Source organism: Siphateles boraxobius, unplaced genomic scaffold, assembly GCF_051911475.1.
Source record: "Siphateles boraxobius isolate OS27281-9 unplaced genomic scaffold, OSU_SipBor_1 8, whole genome shotgun sequence".
Lineage (NCBI taxonomy): Eukaryota > Metazoa > Chordata > Actinopteri > Cypriniformes > Leuciscidae > Siphateles > Siphateles boraxobius.
In genome coordinates this window covers 5,846,368-5,868,921 of record NW_027509208.1, presented here as the reverse complement: position 1 = coordinate 5,868,921, position 22,554 = coordinate 5,846,368, and the positions used below count along the sequence as shown (strand labels likewise).

The 22,554-nt window shown below is 37.9% G+C and overlaps 1 protein-coding gene across 2 annotated transcripts in view; it reads right to left on the bottom strand.

Moving 5' to 3' along the window:
* Positions 1-20,364, bottom strand: part of fndc1 (fibronectin type III domain containing 1) — a 37,838-nt gene extending 17,474 nt beyond the window's left edge. The window contains exons 1-15 of one of the 2 annotated variants that reach the window (XM_077220070.1): positions 20,218-20,364; positions 16,000-16,194; positions 15,811-15,897; positions 13,780-13,839; positions 9,811-10,020; positions 9,530-9,619; positions 9,300-9,420; positions 8,591-8,778; positions 7,969-8,076; positions 7,201-7,389; positions 4,878-7,103; positions 4,659-4,774; positions 4,103-4,214; positions 3,648-4,013; positions 236-400 (exon numbers count right to left, since the gene is read on the bottom strand). In XM_077220070.1, coding sequence (XP_077076185.1) covers positions 236-400; positions 3,648-4,013; positions 4,103-4,214; positions 4,659-4,774; positions 4,878-7,103; positions 7,201-7,389; positions 7,969-8,076; positions 8,591-8,778; positions 9,300-9,420; positions 9,530-9,619; positions 9,811-10,020; positions 13,780-13,839; positions 15,811-15,897; positions 16,000-16,194; positions 20,218-20,290 — 4,306 coding nt within the window. In that variant the 5' untranslated portion in view covers positions 20,291-20,364. The remainder of the gene's footprint in view (positions 1-235; positions 401-3,647; positions 4,014-4,102; positions 4,215-4,658; positions 4,775-4,877; positions 7,104-7,200; positions 7,390-7,968; positions 8,077-8,590; positions 8,779-9,299; positions 9,421-9,529; positions 9,620-9,810; positions 10,021-13,779; positions 13,840-15,810; positions 15,898-15,999; positions 16,195-20,217) is intronic. The other variant, XM_077220071.1, reaches the window with a different exon arrangement.
* Between the last annotated feature and the right edge of the window lie 2,190 nt (positions 20,365-22,554).

Genomic DNA, 22,554 nt, shown 5'->3' with positions numbered 1-22,554 from the left:
AAGCCAGATAAGTTTCCTTCCCATTCACCATTCAATTCTCCAGTGCCTCACATCTACATGAAATGTTATGGTGATTGGAAAGAAATTAACTGTAAATGGCCAGTTGTGTTTCCTGAGTGGTTCAACTTCAATCTCAACATGGTATTGCTGAGTTTGGAACCAATAAGAAAAGGAATTATAGCATTTTATTACAGAGTACTAACTGTTGTAGTATGATGTAAAGCAAATATATTACCTGTGAACCGTTTCTTTCCAGCCACATCAAATTCAGAGGAAGGGGTGTTGTTAAAAGGCCTTGTCTCAAGAGTGGGAGCCAGTGTTGTAGGAGTCTGTGTTATGGGAGCCAGTGTTGTTGTGGGAAGTGGGACTGGGATTGTGGTGGTCTCCACAAAAATTTCATCTGTAAGATAGAGTTGCAATCAAAAACAGGAAGAATAAAAGTCCACAGGATACAACCTCACAATGGAACAAAAGTATTTGGATGCCTATGTATTAAATTATGAAATATTAATCCGAATTACATTTATTTTAAAGTAATGCCATTTTAAGTGTCTTAAAGTGTCCAATTAGTCTTTCTTTTTCTTTTGTAGTTAAAACAGCATTTTATTCAATGTTGTTTTAAAAGTTAAGTTAATGTTATTGCTCTGTTAGAGTAGTGAGAATGTGACAGCACTATTCTTTATGTCTAATATACTCTATCCCAGGGATTCCTGTCACAATGAGGAGATTACTACTGGGACAAGCCAAGTAATTATTAAAACTGTATGTAAACAAGCTTGTCCCTGAATGCAACTTGGCAACATTGGCTGTCTTGCGTTCAAACCAGCCGTATTACATAACAAATGGTTATACAACAAGTTCTAGTTTTTATTCCAGAAAGGTCATCCAAGTTTGAGCAAATTGAATCTTGAGCAAAGATCTTTACTTTGCAACTTATAAAGCCACTTAGTATGGAAAAATTAAGAAAAAAATATAGCTGCAAGCAGCGATTAATGGGGTTCAGGCCCTTTAAGGCCTTAAAGAACAAATGTAATACATTACATATTATATAGCAAGCCTGTAAATACCTAAATCATTGATGGAAAATACCCTTTTCTGCAATTTCAGGTTATTTACAATAGAAATATTGTTTTTGAAACCTTTATAACTGTTACCACCTAGAGCCCAATCTCCATAAACATTTGCATGCTTGTTTGGAATCATATTTGGCATTTGCTTACATCATTTTGTGAAGTTCTGAGTTTTCGTTTAGAAACTATAGGGTTTTGTGTACAATTGGCCAAGCCCATCTCTTAATGACCCTGTTATAGCTATCCAAAGGTTAAAGCTAAGGTAATTTTTTTTGGGTGATAATTATTGATACAGAGAATTGTCCTGCAGTGATTTTTATCAAAGTTGTAATATTTAACGAATGATTTTATTGATAGCAGTGGTCCTACAGGCAAAGTTGTTCAGAACGAGGTATGAATATCGTGTGCATGTCTGAAAAATTACATAATATACAATCATTTACGCTATTGAAAAAACACGATGGCGCCCCGGGTGGCCGATTTCTTTCAAATTTCTCACAGACCTCTAGGGCTACGAGTCAAACAGGCCCAGGGAGTTTCGTTTAGACCTGCCTCCATTAACCTTGTCTAACAGGTGCTCAAACTTTATTGGCCGATGGCGGCCATGTTTTTGGTCCACATAGACCATCATGGCATCTTTGACAAAGACACTGCATGCCAGTTTTCAAAACAATCGGAATGGCTTCTGAGTAGCTATAGCTCTTATCTCGTTTTTTTTCTCTTTTTATAGCACCACCAAGTGGCCCGTCACTACATCCTTTTCATGTGACCACAGACTCGGGCCATACATAGGTGTAACGAGTTTAGTGACGTTATCTCATTCCATTCAAGAGTTATAGCCATTTAAGTAAAAGTTACTACGCCCACTTTGAATATTTTGGTGTCCCATCGCGAATGTGAAGGAAAATGTCACCTTTGCCTGATAATTATTGACAATCAGACCCAGAGAATCTATCTGCACGGGTTTGGTTCCGATCGGGATAAAACCTAAGATTAGTTCACAAAAGTAAGTTTTTCAAAAAATCGAGATGGATTTTCTTGATTCAAGGATTCCAATGATATAAGACCCAACCCTGTTCCTGAAGGCACACCAACAGTGCACATTTTGGATGACTCCTGCCCATATATCTCTGGTCTTGCTTGAAGTCTCTACTAATGAGCTGATGAGTTGACTCAGGTGTTTGATTAGGAAGAAAGAGATTTGTAGTGTTGGTGTGCTTCCCGGAACAGGGTTGGGAAACTAATATGAAGAATGTCGAACATGAGAAGAGCGGCGTAGTGTCGCGTCTAGGACAACACGAGGTATAGCACACCGGGCGTGGACTTTCTCAGTTTATGGACAGCAATATTGTTATATTTAAGTACATTATTTATGAAATTAAGATAATGTCTGTACTATGTTATCATTGTACTGTACCATTAAATGCAATCGTTGCTGAGTCTGCAGCCTAAACACTTTCCTTCAGGGCGTACGTTAACTGAATTAATTGATAATCTCACCTGAAAATCCGACAACATCAGCAATTTTCATCCACACAGCTGATTTCTGTATATGAATGTAAAACTAAATGTATCTTGCAGCACAGGGTGAAGTCAGTATGTACATTAACGATGATTTGAGACAAATATAATGTAAATTTAATATAAACTATGTAAATGGCGTACAAATGGCCATACGAAAAACAAAAATAAACTCCTTGAAGCTTGGTAGCCAGTAAACAAAACAATCATTCAAGACATCTTCATCAGTATCAACGACATCATCAGATACCATGCTGATTTAGTTTACATTCAGATAGAAATGTGTAACAGCATTACCTAACCTTTGAGTTTTTTTTTTTTTTGGTAAACACAATGTCAGCATGGATTGGAAATTCACTCCATCTGTATTGTAAATGTATGTTATTTATCTTATTGTGAAGAATGCCAGGCTTCTCCAATTTTCTCAATTTCTTCAAACTTCACTAACTTTGAGTGCAATGCCCACATCTCAAAATCCAACCAACAACCGATGACTAGAACCAAGTCCCCGTCCTACAATTTTTTTTTCTTTTTCAATAAACAGTTACTCTCTCCCGACTTTCCTCCCGAAACCAAAATTCTGCTATCTCCATACCAGTTCCTTAAATGGACAGTGTATAAATTCTGCCAATAGCGTCACCAACTAGAAATGTAAAAATAAACAGAATGTTTACACTGCCAATTATCAACAGATAATCCCTTAACAGCTAAACTTATCCCAGTGGTTGGGCTAATGTTGCTATGTCAGACTGATCAGGATGTTCAAAAATATCACAGGCAGATTCAAAGCATCCTTTGAGGTTTACTGTGTACATCCTAACTCACATTATCCTTGGAATACTGATTCTAAATTACAGGGGATCAGGTCTTGTGGGTACTAACTACATGCCTGTGCAAAACTCAATATATAAGAGCCAACTGTAGTCACAACCTGGGCCAAACACTTTTTTGTCCCATCTTAAGAGTATTTTGTGTATTGTTTTTGCATTAACGCATATTACAACATTATGAGATGGACATTATGAGTTTTGTGTGGCTGCAAAGAGTTCATCTCACCTTCAGTGTAGCAGTTAAGTATTCCATCAGCATCCATTATTGGGAAACCATTGTTATCCAGTCGGGAATAAAGTCCAGGTGGACATGTAGGCTCAGCCACTATTGTTGACGGCTCCAATGTTTCTGTTACCATTTCTGGTGTTGTAGGTACTGTTGTTGTTGTTGTTGTTGTTGTTGTTGTTGATGTAGTTGTTTTAATAGTGTTTGTAGTGGTTGTAGTCCTGGGTTTAGGGCGGTCCAAGCCCACAATGGGTTTTCCTCCAACAGTAAGGTACTTGTCACTTGGATTAATCACAGGTCGACTGTCCCTTCCATGACCAAATAATGCTAATCCTTCCTGGTTTACAAGTGGGCTGCCCTGGTCATCTAATATAGCAAAAAAAGAGATAAAAGTTAGTTTAAAACAAGCTGCTCATTTCTATAGTTGTATTAAATTAAAATGATAATCCACTCACCAAAAATAGTCTTGCCATCCTCTCCAAGGATAACTTTTCTAGGTCTTCCCCTTGAATCTTGAAGGACTCTTCCGTTTTCATTCATTAGGACACCCTTATCCAGATCTACTATCTAAAAGAGTGAATGAAACTTTAATCTTTCTTTAACAAAAGAGAAAAATCTTTCTTTAACAAAAAACGAGGCAACAGTCAAACAGTCCTGCTTGAATAAATGTCCCTAAGGTTCCCTGTCTGTGGAGTTTCCATGCCTAGAGAGACATGTCTATTCACATGACTGTCTTTGCTTACGTTAAAGATAATTTTGTTTGAACTGCAGTACTATCTGATTGATTGGTGTATCCATACAACAGACATAAAAGAAGTCATGGAAATGGGTAGTTACATTCTAGGGTCACTATCAGGGCTACAATCCTGCCATGGCTCACTTTATGCTAAATCTTTCATGGTTTATAAACTGGAATATGAAGAGAAGTGCGTAAAATAAATTTGCCAGAAGTATTTTAAGTTATTCAGGGCTGCCAAATTTAGAAATAATTAACGCTGCAAGTAAACACACCCATTTCGTTCCATCAGGACCTGTGATATGTCGGACTCCATTTGGTTTTACATTTTCATCAGATGTTGAGGATACTCTGCCATTTGCAGCTGTCAGATTCGGCCGTCCATTTTTGCCTGAACATGGAAATGTGAAGAAATGAGTAAAAGTGTACTTATGCACACACTGGAATTGTTGTACGTACAGCATGCGCATCCTTGCAGACAACATAATGTTTACCTTTTCCATAACTTGGTTTATAGCCATTGACTGGAGTGTTTTCCTTAGAAACTGACCGCAGCCTCGATCTCATCACTGGATTCCGAGACTCAGGAGATATATTCCCACTAGTGCTTTCACCAGCAGACAGCCCATGAGAAGTGCGAGAAACTGAACCTGGGGTGAGCCTAACATTAGTATTACTCCCGACAGTTGAGTCACGATCTGAGATAAGAGGTGACTCTACTGGACTGTTTTGGGAGGAGGCAGGCGATGATGCTGAAGAGGAGGATGATGTATCCAGTGTGGATGCAGAGCCAAATCTTCTGTGTTGTACTGGGTACAACCTATTAGGAAGCCGTGACCCTTTCAGACGACTTGCTACCACAGGTGAGCGGACCCGACCATTAGAAGCCAAAATAGGGACTCTTTGGGGAACTGTAGGAAGTGACTTTGAACTGATATTGGCACTACTTTGTTCCCTATCCACACTTTCTTTCTCAAAGTTCAGGACATGTCTCTTTTGTTCACTCACAACTGTTGTTGTCGTTTTAGATGCTGCAGTTGAGACGGCATCTTTGGTTTGACTATCCAAGGTCTCTTTGCTTCCCTCGTAAAGATAATCATCTTCATGATCATTGCTAATTTTTACAGCTTCATTACTACTGGGATTGTTAGAACTTATTGCAATATTTGTTTCTCTATTTAGCACACTAGGTTTATTTGAGACAGGATTAATCTCATGCTTTGAAGGGAATGTTGTGGGTGAAACTTTGTTTTTATCACTAGTGTCCTGAGAGCTTACAGCAGAAGAACGAGAAGGAAATCCTTTAATAATCGGCCTTCCTGCACCTACAGATGAGGCAGTCCTACTCCACGGTATTCTGCCATCTTGTCTGCGACTCGCTATAACTTTCCTAGAATTTCGGTTTGGTAATGAAAAGGATGAATTTCGTCCTGTTGTAGAAGGGTTAGTTCTTGAAGAGGGGGAAGTAGAACCATAACTATCACTTTTTTCTTCTTTATCATAATTTTCCTTTTGTTCCGGGTGTTCCGGGTGTTTCTCTTTAGTTGTATCAGAAAGGCTTTTTTTGGTTTCTTCAATGGCAGTTGGTTGTTCATCTTTTGTTGTGTCTAGCTCTGTGTTTTTTTGGTTGGTATCAAGCCCCTTTGTTGTATCGTGATTGTTTGTCCTGGTTCCTGTTTGCAGTGTGGATTGTGAAGAAGCAGATGATGATGAATCAGGTTTGTGCTTTTCTGTTTGAAGTCTCTGAGCTCTAATTGAAATTCCAACTCTTCTTCCATTAGGGTACATAGCACCAGATCCTGAACTTGTGACTCGACCTGACGTGGAGGAAATCCTTCTTGTACCTGAAGATGATGATGATGATGGTAAGGATGATGATGGAGAAGATACTGAAGAAGATGAAATGGAAGAAGAGGATGAAGAAGATGATGCTGTGGAGGAAGTTGGAGAAGAAGAGATGGATAAGGATGATTCTGATTCTTTCGCTGGTTCAGGCCTGGTTTCCTGAGGTGAGATCACCGAAGGCGTCCTATCAGTGATACTTATCTGGTTATACACGTTCTTTCCTTCAGGATAGGAGACTGCTGTCAGGTCCTTTCTTGTAGCTGCAGACTCTTGGTTATGTGATGAGCTCGAAGAATCTTCACTCCGCATTCTTGATCGAGAACCATTCGTGCGAGAATAAGGCCTTCTTAATCTGCTTATATCAACAATGGATGATGTGCGAGGGGTCCAAGAAGGACGTTTGTCTTCAGATGCTTTATGAACAGACTCTGACTTATTGGGTTTTGATTCTTTAGTGTCAGATGAGTATTTTGAATGTTCCTCTGTTTGTGGTGACACATTGTTACTGCTCTCTGGTTTTGTGTCCCCAGCCTCATTTGCTCTGATCACCTCTTTTGTTGGACTGTCTGTTGGCTTCTCTTCCTCATCTATACTTCCTTCTCTATCTTTGGTATGAGTTGAAGATGAATGTGAGTTTGACCTTGAGCTAGAACCTCCGCTTCTGACAGAACCCCTTACAGAGGATAAGATGCTGTGATAGGACCTTGTCTGAGAAAGAGGGCGCCCCCGCCTATTGGTGATTGGAGTTGTGGTCTGAGTATCAGACTCTTCCATCTCATCTGGCTCCTGATTGTCTGATTCATTGTTGGATGATGTCTTGGAGGTACTTTGACCCGTCCTGTGGCTATCCGTGTACCTTAAGTGAGTAGTGCTGGCTGGAGACAAAATTGAGATACCAGTCTTAACCAAGTTTCTGTAAAGCTGCTAGTGTAGTAATGTTTATTGGGGAAAACATCTGTTGGGAGTACTTACATGCAGGCATTGAAACAATAATGGCTTTAGTCTGTGGTCCTTGTCCCTTCCTATTGACTCCACGGATTTTGAAGATATAGCGATCACCTGGCATAAGTCCATCTATGGTAGCAGAGGTGGTGGTACCACGGTATGTAACTGACTTAGCGCCAAACGGTTTCATAGCAGGAGCATAGGAAAGGATGTACTCTGGAAGTAGATGTCAGATCAATCAGTACGGTCAATTTAATTTGGATACCATAACTGAATTTTTTCCAATGAACACTGGGAATACCCAAGATTGAATCAATAAATCTAGGCCAAGGATAACACAGTAAAGAGGAAAGTTCCTTCAGCATGAACAGAGAACATTTGTGTTTTCCACATGTACATTTGTATTGGTTTAGCTTTTGAGACTGTGCTCTGCACGCCTGCTGGAGAAATTGTGATGCTGAAGAAGCTTATCATTCCCATATATTTTGGCAATGCCCAAAGTGGTTTCAGGGAAGACATATGGTCAACTATTAGTAATGTTTTACTCTCCAAATGCCAAGTCATTTTCTGTTCTTTATTTAGGGCATATTCCAAAACGAATAGAAAGAACTGACAGATATCTGTATAAAATATTATCAATGTTAAAATACTTTCTCCTATCCCAGCTAAATATGCAGATTCAAATATATGGAATGAGTAATACCCAGTGTACTACACAATAAACAAATGAAAAATATATGGTTGTTATGGTCTATATGGAACTTGTTGAATTGATAGCCTACCCTGTGTTCTTACCTCTTATTCGCCCATTGGTTTGCTCAGGCGGATCCCAGGTTGCTGTGACAGCAGTACCTTTTCCTCTAAGTGGTTTTACTTGAAAATTTTCTGGAGGGCCAGAGGGAGCTGTATAGAAAAAGGTGGCAGAAAATAAAAACAGAAATGACAATCAAATTAATATACAAACACAGAGCACTGTGCATTTTCTTTAACTTAACTTTATATTTTTCTGCCTGGATATTTTTCAGATGGAAACAAAAGAAAGCTTTATGTTTTCCAGAGGAATTAGGTCATTTTATTCACTCCAAACAAAAATACCAAACAGTCAGTAAACAGTGACATTACCATGAACTGGGCGGTTAGATCATGCTTACATGGTTTAAAAAACTACGACAAGATTGTCTTGGGTTTTGTGTGTGCATTTGTATGGGTGTACAATACAATACAATACAAAAAGTAGTAATTTTTGTATAGAAAACTTTAATCTCCAGAACAATTTTAAGATTTTTTCAATCCCACACTGACCTTTTTAGTTAGCAGATAATTATATCTATAATAATAAATACTATCAGAATTTAGCTGCTCAACAATGCAAACTAAGCAAACCATCTGTGTTAAAGATCAGGAAGCATAAACAAACCTGATTCAGGGGTTCTTTGGAACACAGATGCACTCCATTTTCCCTTCTGATCTCCTTGAGAGATACAAATAGAGAACTCGTACATGCTGTCCGCAGAAAGAGTTTCAATCATGAGACGTCTCTGAGTGGTGTCCTTGTATTCCCATCGAGCAGATTCTCCTTTTTCTCTGTATTTCACTGTGTAATACCTGCACACATATTAGTTCTATAGCTGAAATCTAGCCTTCATATCCTTCATACACACACACACACACACACACACACACACATATATATATATATATATATATATATATTAGTCCAAAGGTTCCAAAAAATGCTGTTCTTTTGAACTTTCTATTCATCAAAGGATTCTGAAAAAAATCCAAGTTTCCACAAAGTTGCAAGTAGCAGAACAGTTTTCAACATAATAATAATAATAGGTTTTTCTTGGGCACCAAATCAGCAAATTAAAAGGATTTTTGAAGCATTATATGACACTGAAGACTGGAGTTATGGCTGCTAAAAATTCACATTTGCCATCACAGGTGCAAATTATATTTTAAAACATTAAGTAGAAAACATTAATTTGAAATTATAATACTATTTCACAATATTTCTCTATTCTTTATCAAAGCAGCCTTGGTGAGGATAAGAGACTTATTTCCTTACTGACGGTAGTGTATGCAATGCAATCCATTCAAAAAATTAAATAATAATAATTTTTTACCTGGACCCCCCTGGTATTTCCTTCTTCTTCTCAACAAGTGGATCAACCCATGTGATAAGGACAGACTGAGGAGACAATACTCTAACTGTGATGTCCTCTACTTCATCCACAACCTCTGGCTCTAACAAACAGGCATAAAAAAGGGTATAACAATGAAAGAATATTAGGTTTGCATGAGATAAAATATTGAATATGGATTGCTGGTTAGCACCACTATGATGTGTGATCACCTTTTTTACTCAAAGTGGCCGTGTTGATGGGTGCACTTCTCCCCTGGGCTCTGGATGCCTGCAGTGATACCACATAGACGGACTCAGATGCTACGAACAGAAGGGGGATACCAGATACGGCCACGTGTCATTACACATTACCTGCAATGAGATATACTGAAGACATGCAATCTGAGCTGTTTACAAATATTTGAGCTTAGATCTAAAGGCATGCAGTATGCATATCTAAAACACAATTTAACAGCTTGAAATTCCTATTAGACACCTTCAAACATCCTTACCCAGTTTGGGCTTGTTACCATTGCGCTGGTCTGCTTGGTGCTGGCTGAGGTCCACTCTGTGTTTGTTTTGGGCTCGGAGAGGGAGGTGTCCTCCTTGATTAGGGGGCTCTGGTCCTGAGGATGACTGAGGGGCCCTCTGCTGTCCTAGTGCCGTCCTCTGAGTTGGGGACCGTGGGTTAATCTGTGATGAAGTTATAGACACCATCCTGTCTAATGAAAGAGAGACCGAACAAATAATATTGGCATTGGATTTTAAAAATCACTGAGATTCTGTCTTCAAAGTAATAAACTCAAAGGAAATATGGAATACAATCTTTGTCATTATTTTCTTATTGTGATTTTATGCTGTGTTGCACTTGTGGCCAACTTCTGTTGTTTTAAATGTTCTTTAGAAATTGATCTGCCCTGAATTGACTTGACTTTAATAGAAATTACTTAATTGTGATAATACTGTACTGTTACATTATCAAACATAGTGGGGTCCATAAAGTCTAGATTCAAAATCTAATTTAAACATGGAAATAAACAAAGTTTTAAGATTTTGAAAATGTAAAACAAAGAAATGTTATGATATAAAAAGATGTTAACACCTTTGTTTAAAAAGATAAAATTTCCTAGCTTACACTGAGGCACACATAATATAATTTGTAAAGCAAAAAGCTGTATTAAATTAGAAAGAAAATAATTGAAGTATTTTCACAAGTGGTCTCACACTTTTAAATCCCGCTGTACTTCACAGAGGACGACTCATGTTTGCAATCTTTCATAAAACAAACAACATTGGGAAATACTTGTGGAGATTTGCTAAAGTGAGTACAGTTACAGGGCCACACAGTTTACAGTCATGTGCAATCTCACTTCCTCTCTTATTGCTTTACTGTAATCCCCCATCTGACAGGACTTGGCAGGCGAATGAGACAGTCAGACAGTCTTCATCCTTTCTTTCCTTTAACACACTGCTTCACGCGCATCTCTCGGTCTCTCCCTCTGGTGTGCAGTACATCCCTGAGAGGGTAATGAAAAACAGCCCCTCTTTCTCCATCAGTCTGTAATTTTTCGCTTCTTTAATCATTCTCAGATGATCGGTTGTAGTCACATTTCCTCATTAGAGTCTGTGTGTAATTTAAAGTTTGATTGTGACAGTTCAAACAGTGTAGCATTAAAAAGTTTAGTAATCAAGTCTTCGTCTTTATAGAAAATGGGGTGAAATTAAGGTATCAATTTCTCAGCTATTTGATAAAAAATAGCTTTAAATTATTTTAGTACTTCAATTTAGCTTCAAGCTTTCTAAGAAGAATTGTCCCAGGGAATGTAAAAATAATATATGCCTAGCAACAAAACGAACATTGCCATAATATTATAATACTGATTATTAATAATATCATTAATAATCCATAGGCCTACTAGGCACGCCCGCCATCGTGCAACGGTTTGCGTGTCGCAGCTTCTGGTTGTGAAACCGCCAAGATTTAAATTCCCAAAGAAATGGGATAACCTTTTACAGGTGAGAATATGTGTTGGTTTGTGTTTTTGTATGTATTAACTCAATATTACTATGTAATATAACTCAATGTTTTTACTATGGTAACTTTTTAATGTCAAGTGACGCCTTTGTCTTGTGGTATAGTGTGTTAGTTTAGCAAAATAATCTGCTTAAGTCAATTTCATTTATAGAAATTCTATTCATACATGCGTCTAACTAGGGTTGCAGATGCTCATGTCGATGCTCTCGAATGTTCACGGACCGCTCCAATATGGCGGACGTCATACGAATAGCGGCCCATTGAAATGGCCATATGTATGCATATGCATATGGCTGCATTCCTGTCCAAAATTGTCATGCCCTTCACACGCTAACTTCCCTCTGTCTCGTTCACTCGGATATACGTCATTGCTTACATTGCACGAGTGCCCACTACTGGCGGAAACTGCAATGGCCTGAATTGGAACGTCCTAAGCCCTTGATCACTTGGAATCAGCTATGGAGTTGATTTATTATTTACATTTTTTTCCCTTTAAGAATTTGTTTAATGCAGATCTATAGATGAGATCAGCTGTGACATCACAATCGTGTTGCATTGTGGTATATGGAGTTGCCTGAAGTGTACATATGAGAGACTCGCTCCCAAAAAATCGAAGGAACGAAGGTCTGTCCATATAAACTTTTCTAGTCCACTTCACGAAGTGGAACGCACTTCAAAATGGTTTAAGTAGGTGAATTGAGATGAAGCATATGCAGATGCAGATCTGCAAGACACAGTCAGATACACTTGAAGAACTCGGTTAGTTTCAAAAAAGCTCCAAACCACTGGTTTGAAACTAAAGATTCGTAAATGTTTCAAAGTTTCATGAAGCAGTGTCTCCAAACCACCCAACTTCAGGTCATTTTGAGTATTGAAGAATGAGATTAAAAGGGAGAAAAAAGGAGCTTCATATCCTTTATAGCTCAGCCTTTTTATGAGGGTTTTGGCTTAACGCAAGCCTCGCGTACACGCTTAAGGACTAACTTATGATTGCTCTGGCATCACTCACCCAATAATCAAGCTCTACCAGCATTATTAACACTTAAGTTAATAAGAAATGTCAGGTCTCAAAATGAACTGAGATGATAGTAACAGCAACTCATTTTCCTTTGTACAAACAAACAGACACTTATTCCCACTTCACATTCAGAGAGTCCAGCCAACACAGCTGAGGCAGGCTCACATATCACTGGCCTTGAAACAGGGGTGAGACGTAGTAGCTCACCCTTCTCTAACTCTTTCCCTCGCTCATTGTTTTTATAGTGTCAACCTTCCAAGTCCATGACCTGGATCCATGATGCCACATCGTTCTCTTTTCCCACCCCCCTTAGGTTTGAATTGTTCGCTGATTGAACAAATTATCTCCATGAATTCTCTCCGTGGGAGGTATTGGATGCGATAAGAAGTTGCAGGTTCCAGGGGCCAGACCAGAGTTACCATGTACCAAGTGTGGACTCAGCTGGGCAACATGTGGACCTGCTCACAATAGTTGGTCCCACTTATTTCTACTGCCAAAGTGATGATAAAGAGATGATAGCACAACAATGGTGGCTTTGAATCAAAATTGAGCTTTTCCTGCCACATTCTTGCCAATTCACAGTTACAAAGTAGAATGACATGAAGCATATGTCTTTTGTTAACCCAGCAGCAAAGCCAGAGAAAAATTATAGCAACGCTATGGTAACATCATGACAACAGCAATAGCAAAAAACAAACATGGACAGGACAACATTATGAAAAGGCCATTTCTGTAGATGGTAAATAAGTGACCACAATCAAACTTCCAAATAATTGTAATCAATATTGTCTGTTCCCAAATCTGTAACTAAATCTTTGTTGTAGTCCATGTAGTACTGTATTTACAGAAGTAGGTTGGATATTGATCACATGTGTGTAATTGTATCTGTGGGATTCTCCATTTTATGTGTTTTTATCTCTTTTACTCTTGAGATTGTAGGAAACTAAAAAACTTGGTTTAAATCTGGGATTCCTTCTTCCCTTCGGAGGGCTCGCATGTACAGAGTTTGGCTTTAAGTGGGCTCAGTCGATTCATAAAAAAGAGAAATAAAAGCTTTGATTTAACAAATTTACAACTGAAAAACTGCCACTGTCTTTCCAGGAACTTCTAGGAACTATCAGAGGTCTTTCTCTCTGGCATCCAAACCCACGTCCAAACTTTAATCCTCATGGGAAAAACAACACAGATGTTCTGCATAAGCCTGTGTGTCTGAAATCTGTCATTTACCATTAATGTACAGACACAACTATATTTTTGAAGTTGAAGTAGTTTTATGCATTCCAAGAAGGTTGGATTTGACTTAAAATGGTATTCCATAACTTATTTTATGTTTGGTCTGCAAACATAGCTTGGTCTGCAACCTGCTTGGAAATACTCCTCATAAAATTGTTGTGCATCAATCATAGGCTGGAAAAGTATTGAACCTACCTGGAGTGGATCTGTTGAAAGGCTCGACAGCAAAGCCATCCAGTTTCACCCACTCTCTCCCTGCAGGAGAAAAGAGCAGAGTGGTTACACATATGGATGCACACTAAATCGGTACCATATTTGTTATTTGCTGATATTTGAGTCCTTAAAATGTACCCTTATCGACTGATATTGGATATTTAATTGAGCAAGATCAATTCCCATATTTTTACAAATAATGTCAACTTTGCCAACTAACACTTAAATATAGTTAACCTTTAAAATAATTAATTATCATTTTAAACGTAATCTTTAGAATTTTTTTTTCATACTTTACATTAAAATGTTATGATGCCAAAATTCACTTGATTTTTTTTATTATTTAGAAAAAATGTCATTCCCTTATCATTCATCCCCAGGTGTCACACAGAAGAAAAACACATGTGACCATATCACCCATTTACAGCAATTTCCTCTTTTTATTGGCACTGTTTTTGACTGAATTATCAGACAAAACATAGTAAAAAATAAATATTACACATAAATGTGTACAAAATGTAGCATATACTGCAATCAAAACAACCAGCTATCCTTAAAACAAGGAGCTGTAACTCAAGATATGTTTACTACTGCTAAAAACAACCTCAGCCAAGAACATTTATGATCTGTTTGCAGGATTATTAATGTGCTTTTCTTTTATGACAGATGTTTTGGGGAAAGTGCTGTGGGACATGCAGCAATATGCCCAGATCCTGTTTGGTTGGAGACGGACATGGACATACTGAAAAAAATGTATGTGAAAAAATGTGGCGTGCGTTGGACGAGTGACTGGCTACCACAACACAACGCTTAAGGCTCTTGACTCGAGCTCCGGGTTGGATACAAAAACATGGACTGGCCACATAAATGTTCTATTTTTGGGGATTTCAATCTCACCAGATGCCAACAGTGAATGGAGTTATTTGGAAAACAGAAAAAACTATATATATATCCCTACACCCTGCAGTCTACACATAAGTTTTAGCCATCCAGTCTGGTTTAATATTGTGAAACGAACAAAAAGCATAGAGAGCTTTCAAGTTATAAATGCTTCCCTTGTAAAAGCCTTATAATAATGTGTGTTAGAGCCTAACAAGTCTAAATTAATGAGGCAAATAAAACTGTATATTTAGACATTTAATGACATCCATGTATAGTGACCACTAAAATGATGTGTACACTTCAGCTACACTTAAAAATTAATGAAAGATTCAAGGCTTGTTGTGCTACCGTATATTTCCTACGGTTCAAACTCCTGTTATTACTGTTGGGTCAATACGAATTAAAAAAAAAAAAGAAATTAATACTTTTACACAGCAAGGGTGCATTAAATTGAGAAACAAAAAAGACAGTAAAAGACAGTAAATATATAATGTTACAAAATATTTATTTTTTCAAATAAATGCTGTTCTTTGGAACTTTCTATGCATCAAATAATCCTGAATAAAAAAATTAAAAAATTAGCAGTACGGTTTTCAACATTGATAATAATAAGAAATGTTTATTGAGCAGCAAATCGGCATATTAGAATGATTTCAGAAGGATCATGTGACACTGAAGACTGGAGTAATAATGCTGAAAATTCAGCTTTGCCATCAACGGAATAAATTACATTTTAAAATATAAAACTATCATTATTAATTGTAATATTTCGCAATTTTACTATATTTCTGTTTGAATAAATTGAGCCTTTGGGAGCATTTGAGACATGCTTCAATAACCAATGTGTATATAGATATCTATAGTTAATATGGTTAAAATGTGTTTCAGAAAATTGAGAACAGTTTGATATTTAATATTCCATTGCAATGAAATCCATATATTTAGAGGCCACTGTATATTGACAACACTGACGAATTCTTGTTATATTATATTTTAAAGGATAATTCTAACATGCATGTGTTTTATGCGCTTACTGTACTTTACATATCCATGCACCAAAGTACAACAGTGAAGAGAATAGAGTCATAGAGAAACATGCAGATCTCTCTCTACACACATGCAAACACACACCTCCTGGAGTCTCTGCCCTGTAGATAGGTTTACTCATCCCATCCTTATTCTCTGCACTCATCTTGAGAAAATGCAGGACTCCAGGCTCTAAAACAACACAACATGCACATGAGAGCCTGACATACTGCTGAAGTACTCAATGTGAGTCTCTAGCTTTGCATTTAAAGAATGATTGATATACGCTCTCACCTACGTCCTCTAGTAACTCTGACCGTCTGTCCTTGTCCACAGTGACGAAGCGTAGTGACTTCATTGACTTCCCATATCCAATGCTGTAGCTATCTACAGGCTGTCCGTCCAGCTCGCTGGGTGAATCCCATGTGACCTTTAACCCCTTATCCACCGAGGTCAGCTTTACATTACGTGGCGGCAGTGGCTTAGAACCTGAGAAAGAGAGAGAGAAAGTTTACAGTTGTCTGTCAATAACATTGCAATGCCAGTCTGGTGAGTTTGTTTCTGTAAGATTGCAGTTGCAGGAAATGACAATAAACTACAATCAAGTATCTTATAAGCTATTAGACTAAGTAAGGGATATTGTCACAAAATAAACCCCAAAAGGAAGCAGAGAGGTCTTGAATCACCTTAAAGTGTTTTATTTTGCAATTATGCCCTACAGACTGCACATTATTCCACAGCTATGCGGAAATTGCTCTGGAACAATGGTCAGTTATTCAGTTTAGTTGTTATTATGTAGAAATATTTGACCAATGAAAGCATGTGATTGACGAATCAGAATCAATTATTGCAGAGGGCCATAAAATCTTTAAAAGAAAAGTTCTTTATTGGCATCTACAGTTCCATGGAATCTTTCAATTGCACAAAATGTTCTTTATAGTGGAAAAAGGTTCTTCGGATTATTAAAATGTTCTTCACACTAAGAAAAAATATATCTTTTAAGATCGGTTGCCCTAAAATGTTCTGTGGGGAGCCCAAAATGGTTCTTTATGGCATCGCTGCAAGAACTCCCGTTTGAAACCTTTATTTTAAAGAGTGTATAGGAAAACCTAAACTAAATTGTATAAACTCAGCATGACAGTTAGCTTGTGAGAGTCATGCGTAATGTAGATATTTTTGTGTGGACTTTTTAAATTAATCTACAACTTGAAGTAGAGCAATGAGGGCTACAGCCTTCAAACAAACTGGAAACTCCGTCTGAAGTACTACAGTGCGCTCAGTCTGTTTTTCTAACCCTGCTCAGAGTTAGAGTGAGCAAATCTCTCATCGCTGTGCCTGTTTACTGTACAACAGCATGACTCTGGCATCAATCCTGGTGAGAGAGATCAATCTCTATCATTTCTTTAAGTGTACACACGGACATATGCCTCTTGATCATTGCTTTATAATGTAATATTGGCAATCGAACATCCCTCCACATAATCTGGAGCCACATCACACATGTCAGTGCAATTACTACAACTACACACACACACACACACACACACACACACACACACACACACACACACACACACACACACACACACACACACACACACACACACACACACACACACACACACACACACACACACACACACACACACACACACACACACACACAGGCCACAAAAACATCAAACCTCAGTCTGTGATTTGGCCCATATTAAAATTTATGATGTAGGGAGGGTTCAAATTTTGATTAAATCAAGACTTGTAAAACATAAGAATTAGATCTTTCTCCAAAAATAAACATTATACTGGAGGAAACTAACCATGGCTCATGTTATGGAGTGGACATCACCTAGATCAGTGACTCTCTTTTCTTTTTTTTTTCTTTTTTTACATTGAAACCCCTGGTAAAACGGAAGACTACATTTTATCTGCTAATTTTTTGGTCCACCACAAAATAAAAAAAACATGACACAACAACAAGCAAAAAATTGAGAAAAAAGTGCTTTCAATTTTCAATTATAGCCTTAAATGTTTTAATCTAACTTTGTGACAGCTATAAAATAAATAAAATGTTTGTAATTTTTAACCAATTCAAAGCCTATCACAATTTACTTACGCAATTTTGACAAAACAATTTTGATGTGAGCCAATTAGATTTGATCAGTTTGATGACATATTTCCATCAGCAGAATTTGCAAAACAATGTTCAACAGAAAACCAGATGTTTAGATTAGCAGGGCTTAAAATCACATACAGTCAACAAATGTAAGATTGTTCGAACGCAAGAACTGGCCCAAATCTTTCCTGAAACTCTTTTACATTGGCTCTGAGCCATTAATATTGTTCATTCCTTTATGGTGTTTATTAAGAGGCTGAAAGTAAATGCCCTGTGGTCCTGTCAGTTTTGTTAGATTGTTTTTATAAGTACTCACGGAAAGACCTGCAGGGCAAGCACCTGCTTTTCTGACATCATTTTCTCAATGAAAGGCATAAACAAACTCTAACAAACATTCATTTGCTTATTATTTTCATTTAGGTGTCTGGATGACATTCAAACAAACGCAAGAGGCATTTAGAGTGTAGCGCTTTTACATACACTTTTCAGCCTGAGCTTTACTGTAATATACCCACGTGTTCCATAAGGGGGGGGGGGGGGGGGGGGGGGGTCACCTGATGATAGACAATCCTCAAACACCTAAGTGAAAGGTTGAGCGCGGGCATCATGCCAACTACATGCTGGCTTCTTGTATCGCTGCACACTCACTTATCGACAGATTGAGTTTCTAACCCTTCCAGCCTTGCTCACGTCAATCAAAGACTTTCCGCAAATTCCTTGGTGAGAATCTGAGCAAGATTTAATTCCAGTAGCTGGTCAGGGCATGATTTTTCTCTTCCTCTCACTGTCTGGCAGAGCTCTTACCTGACAACACACTCATTCTTACTGGAATAACAACAGACGTGATGTTAAAGTGCAGGGTTGTGGAAGAAAATCCTGAGCCTCATTCTTTCCGATATATCTTTTATCTGTCAAGCAGATGTCTGGAATGGTTGCGAAGCTGCAGTTGGGCACCATTAAGAGATTTTTTATAGATAGAAGTTTTTTTTGTGGTTTGAAATCAGTAAAGCTTTACAGTCTACACTATATCGAAGCAGCTGGTGGCTTTGAGATTTAGTTGTTTTGGATGTATTTTGTTTTGTTAAAGATGGAGAGGAGAAGAAAAGAGAGGAAGACAGGATAATATGCAGCTGCTGATGGCAGTCACAGGCTGCACTGGGTGACCTCATATAAAGAACATTTCCAAAACACTGAGAAAGAGCAAGTGAGAAAGAAAAAGGCCTGTTGTAACGTGGCAGCTAACACGGCTCAGTAGGAATTAGCTACCACTTTTCTCATCCAAGATTCCTCTGCATTCTCTTCAGAATTCGGTGGGACAGGGAGAGTGAAAGAAAGTCAAAGAGAGGCAGAGAGAAAAAACGTGGCTGAAATTGATTTGAAGAGCTGAAAGCAAAAGAATGTCTAAAACATCTGTGCTTTTACACTCCCTGATGACCTTTTAAAGAGGTTAACTGTTACTTCCTGTCCTGGCTTTAATTTGATTAAACACTTGCTGAGCTCTGCACTTACAGTCCATATCTATCTATCTATCTATCTATCTATCTATCTATCTATCTATCTATCTATCTATCTATCTATCTATCTATCTATATACCTGTCTGTCTGTCTGTCTGTCTGTCTGTCTGTCTGTCTGTCTGTCTGTCTACCTATCTACATTTGAGGTGAAGAACAAATCGGGAATCCTAATTTGGTTATATTTTGATGACATGTGTACTTATCATGTGAACAAATTATTTTAATCAGGGGCGACCAGGGGTGAGTTATTACGCCTTCAGTGCAATCAATTAGCTACAGTAGTTAACAAAGATGACCACCATCAGTCGAAGTAGAAGTTGTAAAGTAGGCCTAAGTTTTAGTCTCAATTATATATATAACAAAATGTTAAAGATTTTGTTAAATAATGTATCCCCCCCCCCCCCCCCCCTCGATTGTTAACAAGGAATAATGATCGTTTTAAAGTTTAACAGACATATGTCATGCCTGCATGATGACCTTTTTTAAAAACTGATTTATATTGCTACAAAAATTAAAGTAAAGCAAGTACACATTTTGAAGTTTGTGCACCTGCCTGTGCCTCAAGTCTCACCCCCTCGTGCATTAAGCTTTTAGTGCTTGGAATGTTAATTAAAGGTTTGATCACCTAAACAGAACTCAGACCTGTATTCACCAACCGCAGGTGACTAATACACTAGAGCTATTTGTTATAAGGTCTTGTGACTTAGGCTAATAATCTTTAAACTACGAGATGACAGTATGATAAAATGAAGCCCTGGGAATTATAACAGACAAAAATATACTTAACGAATAATACTTTAAAAATAATCCTAAACAATTATAATAATACACAAAGCTTGATTTTGTGAATTAATATTTAAATAGACAGAAGCAGATTGACCTACCCGACAGCAGTGGGCTTTGGGTGCAGAGTGTGACCAGGAGACCGATAAGAGCTCGTGCCCGTGAAGGAGACATTGTAGACAGTGCTTCAGTATTAAGGCGATCCGCTACACTGAGGGAAGAAAGGATATGGGATGCTCGGATGCTTCGATTCCCGTTCTCACCGTCAGCCTATGCGCTCCTTCCCAGACGTTGTCTCCCTCTTCCGGGGACAAACGGGACTTCGGGCTACCAAAATATTTCCAGGGCAAGCTATTCAAAAGTCGGTGGAAACGTATTGCCTCTGATGCAGAACTCGTTTACCGTGCTGTGTATTTTATAGCGTGTTTACCCAAGCCTCATTCTGTGCACGTGGTAATAATTTAATGCAATATTAAGTTTTTGCTAGCTTTGTATTTTAATATATTCATAATTTTCTAACTGAATATCAATTAAAATACCTTTAAATTTTAGAGCTCTTTAAATTTAAATTCAGTTCTAAAAGTATATATATATATATGCATTCTCCACAAATTCTAAACAAAATGATTGAGCATGCGCGCAATTTGGAGAAAGCGGGTAACGATACGAAACGAAGACTTTAGAGGTTAGGCGTTCAGTTTGATTTGGCGGTTTAAGTTTCTCAAGAAGAAGGTGAAAGATCAGTCAAAATGATTCCACCACAAATGAATAATACAGTGAAACAGCAGTTCTGGTTAGCGGTTGTTTGTTTTCAGTTTGTTTCAACATCTGTAACTCAGTGGATTTTGTGTATCAGGTTCTGATATAATACACATATTTGTGAGTCTGCTACAAATGAACGTTTGTATCCCTAAACTGTAAATTGATAGCCTACAAAGTTACAGTTGTTTACCAAACTATCGATTATGCTAATCAAATCAAGGCTACTTTGATTCCCATCCCATTCCCTCATTCCCTACTTATATAGCCTATCTACTGTGTGTATATATATATATATATATATATACAGACTTTTTTATTGTTGGTGAAAAGCTTGTTGTAGCCTATGTTATAGACCTATATAAAGACCTATGAAATTCTGATTGGTTAAACCCCTATCTCCCCGTGATTCCCTGTAGTCAGCATGTTTTTAATAATGCTATATTTGCTCAATTTTCATGGCAACTTCTGCAAGGCTTCAAGTCAAAAGAAATTAAATGATTTAATGTGTCTCAGCCTATTATATAGCCTACATTTAGGTCATAGGTCAACAATGTATTTTATATTGTAGCTTGCATGCACTGAAAATAACAAATAGCATGTACCAGTAGGCTATATAACATTGGTTTTATAAGATTGTGATGTAAAGGCATTTATGTCCTGTGAAACTATCTAACTACATAAATAATTTTATCTAACTACTAATAACCAACTACTAACTAACTACATAACATATATTACATACTTATATTTATACAGGAGGCACAATAAAAGCAACAGATTTTTCTTTCTTTCTTTATTTAACACAATAAATGTAATAGCGGGCCCTGGAGGCAGACTTGTTTGTGGTGGACTTCATCAGGCTGGTACTTCTATGTACGCAGATATGCCATGACCTCTAATTACTTGACAAGAAGGAAAGAGAAGGGAATCATATTAAAAAAACAACGACAGGTAGTTTAACTTGAACATAAGTTCTTCATGACTCTAGAAACTACCCAGCAGCTAAATGTAAACATAACTGAACAGAAATCCCCCTAGAGACTGCAGAGCTCCAAGCACAAATAACCCTAAGTAAAACAGCAGCAAATAAGACTCCATCAATGGACAGCCATAGTCTCTGACTGTCTCAGGGGACCGTGAGAAAGAGGCAATTAGGTCCATGTGAGGGGATTAAAGGAATAGTTCGCCCAAAAATGAAAATTCTGTCATCAATTACTCACCCTCATGTCGTGCCAAACCCGTAAGATGTGCTGCGTAACACGAGAATGAACCTCATTGGTTCTTGCAGATGCTCAAACGTGCTGTGTAACACGAGAATTATCCTCATTGGTTCTTGCGAAAGCTCAAACTTGACGGGTAACACGAGAATGAACCTCATTGGTTCTTGCAGAAGCTCAAACGTGCTGTGTAACATAAGAATTATCCTCATTGGTTCTTGCGAAAGCTCAAACTTGATGCGTAACACGAGAATGAACCTCATTGGTTCTTGCAGAGGCTCAAACGTGCTGTGTAACATGAGAATTACCCTCATTGGTTCTTGCGAAAGCTCAAACTTGATGCGTAACACAAGAATGAACCTCATTGGTTCTTGCAGAGGCTCAAACGTGCTGTGTAACACGAGAATTATCCTCATTGGTTCTTGCGAAAGCTCAAACTTGACGCGTAACACAAGAATG